Source organism: Etheostoma cragini, chromosome 5 (genome assembly GCF_013103735.1).
Source record: "Etheostoma cragini isolate CJK2018 chromosome 5, CSU_Ecrag_1.0, whole genome shotgun sequence".
In the NCBI taxonomy this organism is placed as follows: domain Eukaryota; kingdom Metazoa; phylum Chordata; class Actinopteri; order Perciformes; family Percidae; genus Etheostoma; species Etheostoma cragini.
In genome coordinates, this window is record NC_048411.1 from 23,890,952 (window position 1) to 23,902,119 (window position 11,168).

The 11,168-nt window shown below is 38.4% G+C and overlaps 2 protein-coding genes across 2 annotated transcripts in view; one reads left to right on the plus strand and one right to left on the minus strand.

The window, feature by feature from the left end:
- Window positions 1–7,416, minus strand: part of vsig10 (V-set and immunoglobulin domain containing 10) — a 9,668-nt gene extending 2,252 nt beyond the window's left edge. The window contains exons 1-7 of the mRNA XM_034871947.1: window positions 7,145–7,416; window positions 6,733–7,044; window positions 4,551–4,856; window positions 2,523–2,813; window positions 1,203–1,487; window positions 800–913; window positions 592–604 (exon numbers count right to left, since the gene is read on the minus strand). Of these exons, the coding sequence (XP_034727838.1) occupies window positions 592–604; window positions 800–913; window positions 1,203–1,487; window positions 2,523–2,813; window positions 4,551–4,856; window positions 6,733–7,044; window positions 7,145–7,196 (1,373 nt within the window). The 5' untranslated portion in view covers window positions 7,197–7,416. The remainder of the gene's footprint in view (window positions 1–591; window positions 605–799; window positions 914–1,202; window positions 1,488–2,522; window positions 2,814–4,550; window positions 4,857–6,732; window positions 7,045–7,144) is intronic.
- A 2,220-nt stretch (window positions 7,417–9,636) lies between these two features.
- The window catches only part of pebp1 (phosphatidylethanolamine binding protein 1), a 2,582-nt gene continuing 1,050 nt past the window's right edge, over window positions 9,637–11,168 (plus strand). Inside the window, exons 1-2 of the mRNA XM_034872482.1 lie at window positions 9,637–9,869; window positions 10,154–10,263. Of these exons, the coding sequence (XP_034728373.1) occupies window positions 9,657–9,869; window positions 10,154–10,263 (323 nt within the window). The 5' untranslated portion in view covers window positions 9,637–9,656. The remainder of the gene's footprint in view (window positions 9,870–10,153; window positions 10,264–11,168) is intronic.

The following is an 11,168-nucleotide window of genomic DNA, read 5'->3' on the forward strand; positions in this document are numbered from 1 at the left end:
ATGCAAAATAACTGCTCGATGTTGACACATTTGACCCAAACTGCAGAGCACAATGGAAATTTAGGAGTGTATAAAGATAAGAGTGGTACCAGTCTTCTTAGATAATGCAAAGCAAAAAGCAAATAAGCATAGAATATGCCTTGCAGCTGCATTGCTATTAAGGTCATAATAAATGCAGAAGATGGCATCTGTGCTTTTTTTTTTTTTATTTATGGATTTATGATTACTGAACACTGGTGTTGAATGATGAGACAAGAGAGAAGCTAAGGCTGCTTAATCTGATGTTTACTGTTGCAACAAATAAAATTTCTTTGAATTTTAGCTTTAAAAATAGTATTGTAACATGACTAAATGGTGGAACAAGCTCCCCATTGGCATCCGGACAGCTGCAAGTCTACACATCTTCCGCCGTAGATGATGGTTATAGTAAAAGCAAAAAAACTGAAACTTACATGTTGCACTAACATACTAAGCAAGATAAAAAAAATAGAACCCTGGTTGCAGTACATACGATATTTTGGATCATTTAATGGTTGGGTGACTAAAATAAGCATGTAGTGCTAATTAGATAATTAAATGTGAGATACTCACCCAAAGCCATCTCCTGAAAAAAAAATATGCAGAAATTGTCAAATTGCAATTAGCGGACTTTTATTATTAATAATGTACAACTTTTCAGATACTGTTTATGAAATTTTAATCTGTGCAGAAAAATGATCAAGACATAGATAAAGTGGAGTTTTTGCTGCATGCGTTTGTGACATCTGTGAATACGTTGCAAAGATAAGACAAAAGTTACCCAGGCAGATCCGGTGTCGGTTGGAGTAAGCAAGTTTTGCTACAATTGCGACCAATCCCACAATCAATACAGCTATGAAGACACCAATGACAACTCCTGTGTACGCAGAGGAGGCTGTCGAGACAAAACAAGAGGAGAGAATTATGAAGCAGAGAAGGGTGGAGCAGCAGGTTTTTCAGCATTCCAGAGGTGGAGTCGGCACCTGCAGGGGCTGGTTTACTATTTCAATCCGTATGTTGAACTCATTGTTACTTTTCTCTGACGTTAACACTTTTATTTGTTTACTTTTTTTGGATTTTTAAATTGTATGCATTTACAAAAAAATAAATAGCATGCACATTGTGAACAAATGATTGATCATCTTGCAGCCCAAACCAAACCGTTCCTCTCATCCCACACTCACTCTTCACAGTGAGGTAGACTTCCAGCTCTTTGACGGCGAGGGGGTTCTCGCTGCGGCAGAAGTAGACGCCTTCGTCGTCCTTGGTGATGTTGAGTATGGTCAGCTTGAAGACGGGGCCTTCCACAGACAGGACGTACTTGGATCCGGGAACAATGACATCCTGCTTGAGCCCTTTTCTCCACGTGGTGTTTGCAGGGGGGATGGACACGGACTCAGTGCAGGTCAGAGTTAGGCTGGAAGCCTCCAGAGTCGTGACCAGCGGCTCACCTTTGGGGTACGGAGGTTCTGGGAGAGAAGGAAAAAATAATAGATGGTTTTCAATGTAAACATACAATAAACATGATTTGTCCAAAGAGTCAGTACTAATAAAAGGTTTACATTATAATTCGAGTTTTCCCCCAGTGGGAATCAAAACCCTAATTTTATTTGACGGAGACACACCTTGTCTTCAAAGCTTTAGAAAACTAAGAATGCAGATAAGCTAATGCAAGCTCATAAACTGTCACACACTGTTGCGTTATCTCATCAACTGCGCAAACCTGTTATGTGATGATGACCCTACACTTGGTGACTCACTTTACTGTCTACATGTCTTGTATGCAACACTGTGTCCTCATGGACACACTTTCAACTGTGTCTGTGTGGCTTGTTGTATCCCTAACACTACTAAACTAGTCATGAGGATATTAATTATGAAAGGAAAAAATCCTGATGCCACAACCGCAAACACACAACCTATCCAGTTGTTAATTATCCAAAGTAAAGGACACTTTAGTGGAGCGAGAGGTATCTCAATGCTGTGAAAATCCTATTGACATCCATTTCAATGGAGGCACAAATCTCAGAGACGGAGATCTGAAAGCCTCAGCAGACAAACCCAAGTTGACCCTAGACTTCCTACATTCCTAGGCACCATACTAAAGTGTCCCTGTTACTCTGGATAATTCACAAAGCTCACTGCAGACAGTTTCACACGGATAATCTTTTTGTTTCTTGAGAGAGATATTGCTGCTAAAAAAGGAAAAACAGTATTTTTCAATAATGTGAGAACCAAAAACTAAATTATGTCCTGCTAAACCGTACTTGTGGAGGAGGCTGAAACAATCTGTTTGGTAATTGAGAAAATGTGTTTTTGTATTTGGATGAACCGACCCTTTAAATTAAAGTAAGATCACTGCTAAGGACATTGACTGCAAGTAAACATTGTCAACAATCTCACTGAAGAGTGTCAGTGTGGCTCTGAAGTGGAAAGCACATTAAAGATTCAGCAGTTGCACATCTCAGGATTGTAAGAGGCTCATTTCACCACAACATGCTTACTGAGGGTAAACGAACACGATTTCTCTTTTCCTTGAGCGAGCGCTTGGTGCTGGGCCATGCATCTCAGAATCTGCCCGTCTGACAGCATCGAGCGGTTCAGCGTCACTGACAGGCTGTCCGTCACCTCTGATGCATAAACCTTTTCTTTCAAGTGAGCTCCTTGGTCACCCAGGCTTTCCCCCCAGCGTAGCGTCGGGAGAGGATATGCTCCAAACCAGGTGCAAATAAATTGGACGTGGGAGGCGTCATTTCCTGGTTCCCACATACACTCAGGGTGTCTGTCTGGGACATCTAGTCAGGGCAAAAACATCAGTAAGGAAATTGGCAAAAACTACAGAAAGCAACCGTGTACAAGGATTGCTATCACTAAAATTTCAAGCAAAATCAAGGCCTTCAATTCTGTATGTGCATTCATTACACTGGTATTTAGAATTGAAATGATAAGTAAGGAAAACTGTTTCCTGAACATAACATTTCACCCTTGTCTTTTCAAAATCTCATGGTATTATCTTCTTCATGGAGCATAGGTACAGTAGTTAACAGTGCTTATTAACAAAAGGTACATAGAAGCGTTTCCTTCGCACAAAGAAAGTTGATACTGTATATTTATATTAATTATACCTCATTATACATATCCAGGTCAAAGCTGAAAAGCCTATTAACAATTGGTAAAACTTTATTTTGAAGGTTCATTGTCTCCCAATACGTTCCTTGGAAGGAACTATGTAGTAATTTGATAGTAGTTAAAAGGGAACTTTTGAGACAATTGTTTCAGTTTAAATAGTCGTCTTGAGTAGAGAAGTTATTGTTTTCCAGAGGAATATCCTCGAAAGGTCTGCTCAATTCAGAGTCAAGTAAATATTGATTTATGAAGCAGTTATTATGGAAAACGTAATTCCTCAAATACAGGATGCTGTAGTGTTGTCTTTCCTGTAGACAAATGTTTGCATGTTCAGCTGAATTGCTAAACACTGACTGAAAGACTGAAATTTTAGCTCGCAGAACACAGGAGTTGTTCTACCGCTGCCTCGATCGGTTGGTTGCTGGTCTAATTCTGTCTCGATTGGTTAGTTTTCTTTTGTTATAGTCTGACTTTGGTGAATCTGAACTAAGTCTTTAGTTAAGCAAAATAAATGCTAACTGCTAGTGTATGCTTACGTTACCTACATACTATAGCAAATGCCTCGGTATGAGCCGCCCAGCCCACGGGCCCTATTTTATTGTGAACATATTTATTAATAACTATTTATTTCTGTTGGAACGTGAATATCATTTTCAAACTGCAATACTTGAGGACTTTTTATTTTATTTTTTTTAATCAAAGCTTTGAATATGGTTGGCGCTTGCCTTACTGTAGAAAAGTCATGCATCAGTGAATAATTGTAGGGAGTTAGCAAAAACACAGGAAATATGTTGATAATTCAGGAAGTCCATTTTATGTATTATCTTACCTCCTGGCCCTGCAGATAAAACTGTAAGTTAATGTAATGTAAGTTAATGGTACAGTTTATTTAAGTTTGATTTTGTTCATGTGCCCATGATTTCTTGGCTTGTTTAAAGGTGGCACTGAATAGTTATTAGAATGCAGCCATATTTCTGATTTCACTCGGATTCACTTTTGTTTTGTAAAGCTTCTTGTGTGAGGACAACATTAAACAGCAGAGAAACATGTTCAAATTTCTCAAACTAAGGTACTGAAAAAAAGTATCTTATTGGTGTTGGACTCAGATTTCAAATGGGCACCATTATTTAAACAAAAACATAATAACATAATGATAATATAAATATAGGTATAAAACAATTTAAATTGCTCTATATTCTTTCCTCAAGGCAAATATAAAATCAAGCCTAAAACTTGCCATTTACAACACCTCCTCTAAAGTGCAGACCAATTAATGAAAATGACCCCAAACATAATACTTTTTTAACATTTAGTCCTTTAGTCAGAGAATACACTGGGGAAATAGATCTGGCAATGCTGGACTAGTCAGAGAAGGGTATTCTGGGTATTCTCCCCATGGTACTTACAGTATACTAACAGCTGTGTGCTCTTATTGGCTGTCTGATGAGAGACGGTGTTGTTAGCAGAGCAGCTGTAAATTCCCTGAGCCCTGGGCTGAATGTCTACTATCCTGAAATACAGCCAGGATTTAAAGTTTGTAAACAGCAATACGTTGCTGGATGAATTTCTGCTGAAGGCCCAGGTCAGCTGCTGAGAGGGGTACGAGGAGCCAGAGCAGTTAAAGAAGAGGTTAGAACCCCGATAGGCAATGAGCGTCCCATTGGACAGCGCGGTGGCTGGGCCAATGGACGCAGACATCTTTTCTGGACCACCTAAAAAAAGGACAAGCAGTGCATTGTTCTCAGGGGTTTGTAATGGGTAAGGGTAAATCATTATTAACTGTCCTAATATTAAGATAATAATGTACCAACTACAACTAATGCCCCTTGTCCACTACAACAAATTTGATAAGTGATTAATTGTTAAAGCAAATTGTATTGTTTTTTTCTATGTTCTATATCATTTTGATCTGATGGTTGGATGAAAACAGGCCATGTGAAGATATTACTTTGTTAAAATTGTTAGAAAAGCAGAAAATCCTCACAAAGATAGAACTACGTAAAATCCGTGGAGAAAGAAGAACTAAGATATTACACTTAAAGAGACTGTACTACAACTACTGAAAAAAAAACAGTAGGCTGGATTGCCTCCATGGCTCTCATAGACCACTCCCAAATATGAATAAATGTATACATATAAAATATCATAAATATATACTGAATATAAAAAAAAATTTCAGGGCCATTTGCCATTAATCCAAATTATCTTCTTAATGTTTTAAATGTCAAGTACAGCAATAAAATATGCTTAAAGTACTAAACGTAAAAGTAGCATACTCCTTTTGCAGAATAGCCCACTTCAGAATAATATGACTGGGTGATAATTATTGATGAATTAATGTGTTTATCACTTTAATGTTGCAGCTGGTAAAAGTAGGGCTAATTTTAATTACCTTGTATACTGCTGGGTAGCTTAATCTATAATATATCATAATATATTTGTTTTGTTTTGAATTTTGTGGCTAATAACTAGGCCTAAATATGTTAAATTAAATTAAGTGGAATGAAAAGTGCAATATTTGTCTCCTGTGGAGTAGAATATTAAAGTAACATAGAATGGAAGTACAGGTAGTCTACCTCAAAATTGTACTTGAGTTCAGTACTTGAGTAAATATATAAGCCACTTTCCGACCGGGTAGTTATAGGAATTGTCCACTTCTAAACAGTTGTACTAACTACTTTTACCCAAAACCGGATTCACCATTTGCATTCGCACTGGCCAACCGTGGTCTGGTAGGAGAGGTAAGGGAGTGACGCAAGCACAGCAACAGTCTTTATAACGTTAAAATCAGAAAACAAATATACCAAAAAAAGTATGAACTATAGACTACATCTAATGTACATAGCCTATGCCATAATTTAAACAAGACCCCTGAAGAGAAACAGGTCTCTCTCACTTGCCTGCTCCCCTGATTTTCGCAAAACTGCTTATATTTATAACAGTATTTTACATAACAGTAATTTATATAACAGTTCATTTCTTGGCTAAAATGTTCTCATAAGTGAATTTAGTGATGAATAAGACAATTGTTGGTATGTCTGTACTGAAAACCATGACTGTTGTTGACCTAGGTTCCTATGTGGAAAACGGAACAGCGAAAATACCCTGACCTGAAGTAGGAGCTGAAAAAGTTACAGGAACTGCGGTCAGAGGAAGTTTAAAATCCCCAAACTGGTCCAGTTGGAACCATAGACTATACATATCCATAGTCTATGGTAGGAACACAAGAAAAAAAGGGTTCTAGGAATGTTATGTTTGGAACTGCAAAAATGCCTCTGGTCGGAACATCCCGCAACTGGGTAATGTTTGCTTAAAATCAAAATGTATGATTATAAAAAAAATAATTGTTTTTTACTTTTCTGTCATTTGATTGATAAATATTTAAAATAGTAATTGATAATGAAAAATGATTGTCAGTTGCAGCTTTAAGTTTCATTTCTGTCATATATATTGCCACCTGTTTCCGTGTGTGACTGTAAATGTGGGAGAACCAGTTTGTGTTGCTGCTTAAAGAAACTTTAGTGAACATAGAAACCGCCCGCATCCTCACACTGGTCTCTTTACTAAACATCATGAGCATTCACTTACGGGTTACTTGGAGCAGCGCACGTGCGTGAAAGGTGATGTTGCCTGGCAGTGTGGAGCTGCAGTTGTAGGTGCCCTCATCTCCAGGGATCACCCCTTTGATGTTCAGACTCCCATCATGCAGCACTGCGAGGCGCTGTCCTGCGGGTGAAAGGTTCGGCGAAGAACCGTCACTTCTAATGACTTCTTGTCCGTTTTTCATCCATGTCGTTGAAATCGGTGTTACATTACCGACGGAGTAACACGGAAGTATAACGATGTCACCCGGTGCGGCAATCAAGGCCGTTTCGGTGGAGTCACTACCCGAAACTGCAGCTTTGACAAGAAGAGGACAAGAAGAAAACAATGTTTCCAGACTCACCTGTGTTACCTGGCTGTGTGGTCACAATAAATATATAAATTTTTTTAAACTCACCTGTCGCACACAAACACAGGTGTAGAAGCGCTACAGTTGCGACTATCTCCATGATAACTCCCCATAAAGCTACATCGCCTTTAAGAAGTAACAAAAGGTCTTCCAGTCCAACCTGTCTGACTAGTCCACCTGTGTGAGCCTGTCTGTAACTCGCAGCGACACAGTGGACACCAGTCCGAGCATTATAAGCCACAGCAAACCCACTACAGCGGTGAGCAGTCTGACATGATGTGACCGCTGCAGATTTCTCGGATCTGCATTGTTTACAGCATCCTGATCCGGAAACTTTGGCACGAATAAACCACACCCTGACCTCACCTTGTTAAAGGGACAGCAACACCATTTTTAAATTCTATTATATTAATCTTATTACTCATCATAGCATGATTATTATTAATACTAACCCCTTCTCATGTTTGTATACAATAATAATAATAATTAATACATATTATTATTATCATTATCATTATCAATATTATTATTAATAACAACAACAACAACAATAATAATAATACCTATCAATCTAATAAAACAAAACTGTATTAGGACAGATAAGTGTTTACTGCAATGATATTAATTATTTAGCAGTGTTAATAAAATTTCCTCAGACATCAACAACCTTTGTTTTACAGATATGTCAAGGTTCAGCCTGCTCAACTGTTCATTTTTGACCTTGGAAACAGCAGTTGAGGAAACGTTCTCATATATGTTCAATTTCTTTTTCTTTTGTTGCTAAGGAGATTGTGTGATGTATGTTTTTTATTACAGGACAGGAGCAATAGTATTTGAAAGCTTTAGCATTACCTACAAACCATAGTAATATACTATGGGCTACGTTAACTGACCTTTCTACATGGTATGCAAATTAATTGGCATGCTTTTGCAATTTGCTTAAGTTATATAGGCCTAAAATGCAAGGAAACCTTTCAAAATTGTCATAAATAGATTAAAAAAGTGTATTAATTACCCTTTAATGATATGCCTATAGCCTACATAATCTGTAGTAACTAGACTAAATTATGTTTTAGCAGGTTTAACCAGATAATAGATAAAGTGGGAATGTGATGAAGCTGTGGTGCTCTGCATGGGCATATCATTTGACTTTTAAATTGATCCCTAATTGAAAAAAGTGCGTGGATTATGGCAAAAGGGATGAGAATATCATATACAGTGTAGGCTACTGCTTTATTTTTTATTTTTTATCCTGTCTTGTGTTTGTATCTTTTCTCCCCAGTCTTGTGTTGTTTGTCCTGTCTTGTGTTCCTGAGTGTCTGTATGTTCTGTTTCCTGTTTTATTTTGAAGTCTGGTTTTTGTCTCGTCCTGCCTTTAGTTTTACGTCCTGTGTCTTCCCGCTCTTGTGATTACCTGATGTTTTCCACCTGCTTCCCTGCCCTGTTGTCACCTGCCTTTCGTTACCTCATTACCTTGTGTATTTAATGTTTGTGCTTCTCTTGTCATATTCAAATTTGTCCTGTCTGCGTATCGTCCCCGCGAGTTTTCTGCGTTTAGTTTTCCCATGCCGCAGTTTTTTGACTTTTTTTTTTTTCTCTACACGGATTTTTGCCTTTTGGACTTTGTTCTTTGGGACTTTATGTTTCACCCTGTTTTTTTTTTTTTTTTGTTGACGTAGTTTCGTTGAAGTAAAAGCCTTTCTGAAGCCTTCTACCTAGGCCTACTCCGCTTTTGGGTCCTCTTTCCGCATCGCAACAATATCTGTGCTTTGGTATAAAGTTAGATCAAAAAGCCATAATACTAGGCACCATTCATGTAATACAACTTGCTGCGTCAAACTATACTGGCTAGGCCTACTGATTAGCACAGGTCACAGTTCTACAACACCATTGATTTAATGATAGGGCCTATAACCTTTTACAAAGAAGTAGGCCTACACATCCCCTGCATGGACAGGTAACATATTAATCAATTTACGCAATAAATGGGGGGGGTCTCTTATAGTCCGAGAGCCCACTTTATAAACAATGGTATGTCTGGTAATAGAAACTGTGGAGCATGTGAGCTGCAGGAGGCTCGAGCTCAGGACGTGTGATTTGATTGACAGAAAGTTTAGCAAACCAAAATCTATGTGGCAGAGACGTGGTCAGCGCCCTCCGGCGGTGCCTTGTAGCTAGTGCAGTTTGTTTCGTTCAATTGCAGTCAGATTGCTCGGGAAAATATAGCTCACCACACAGTACTACTAAACACAAGAAAAATATAATCAATTTAGATCGCAACTGACTAAGAAAAGTAAGCATATTACACTACTACGGTGAAAGAGGGTAACAAACATGCTAATAAATAGATCTCTTGATAATAAAAGGAAATTTACGTCAAAACTAGCAGGTGTTATTAACCACAGTAGAGGATTGATTTAAAAAATAATAACATCTGCCATAGCTTGTTTACGTCAGATTTAAAATTCACAATTAAAGATATTTTTGTTTTATCCAGATGGTTCAACTTTTCAGCTCAACACACAAATTCTTTGCCCGCATCTATCTATCCTAGGGGAACATGAACACAGCACTTTTGTGTTCACTCCATGTAGCAGTGCAGTCAACGTCTGCAACCAGACTAGCGTCAAGTCTAAAAATGCCCGTAGATTTGAGCCAGTGGACCGGGCCTCTTGCCCTGCCGGAGGTCGAGGAGAAGCCGGCACAGCCTCTGACTGTTAAATACGACTCTGTGGAAATCGACGAACTTGGCAAAGTGCTCACGCCAACACAGGTTAGCTGGTCAGATAACTAGCTAATGTTGACTAGCCAAGCTAACAACTCCGCTAACTTAGCGTAGTTTCTGTGTTGGCTTAAAAGCTATTCCTTTTAAAAAGCGCTGCTTTGTAATTTATTATCTGGTATCAGCCTGTTTGCAAATAATGAAGTATTGTTACATAATGCCTCCAGCGTGTCTGCAGCTGTAACATGTCGCGAATAGCGCCTCCAATGGTAGTCAGAGTTGCTAAAGCTCAGGCTGACGCACCACCACTTCTTCTCATCCGTGTTCACCTGCAGGTGCAGAATCGACCCACTTGCTTGGAGTGGGAAGGCTGTGACTCCAGTAAGTTGTACACTCTGGCCCTCACCGACCCTGACGCTCCCAGCAGGAAAAACCCCAAATTTAGGTAAAAAGTAGGGCTGGGCCATAGGGAGAAAATCAGATATCAATCAGATATCACGATATTCTTGACCAAATACCTCTATCGATATTGCGGCGATATTCTACAATTGGTGCTTTAACAAAATATCTTCACACTTTGATTTTACATAAATAATCATCTGTAATGTGGGTATAACGAATAAGTGGGCAAAGGCAAATAATCAAACAGCTAGAACAGTCTGGTAAATTGGTGGATTAAATTGTCAAGTGGCTCTGGGGCATCTCATTTACAGTGCATACGGAACATATTCACAGCGCCTCACTTTTCCCACATTTTATGTTACAGCCCTATTCCAAAATTGATAACATTTTTTTTTTCATCAAAATTCTACACAATACCCCATAATGACAACTTAAAAAGTTTTGAGATTTTTGCAAATTTATTAAAAATAAAAAAACGAAAGCACGTATACAATTAGTTTTTTCATTTTTAATAAATTTGTAAAAATCTCACTTTTTTGAAGATGTCATTATGGGGTATTATGTGTAGAATTCCATCTGGGAATAAGGCTGTAACATAACAAAATGTGGAAAAAGTGAAGCGCAGTTAATACATTCTGTACGCAATGTATTTACCCCACATCCCACCCACTTTCTGTGCATGTACACTGTTGCTGTAACTTGTCAAGCACACAGTAGACTGTACATAGATGCTTAGTAAAATTTTGCCTGGAGCTCCATACCAAAGTGCTAGAGTACTACCTGGGCCCTGTTTCCTTTGGGTCAAAGATACAGTCAGGTCCATAAATATTGGGACATCAACACAATTCCAATCTTTTTGGCTCTATACACCCCCACAATGGATTTGAAATGAAACAAACAAGATGTGCTTTATCTGCAGACTTTCAGCTTTAATTTGAGGGTATTTAC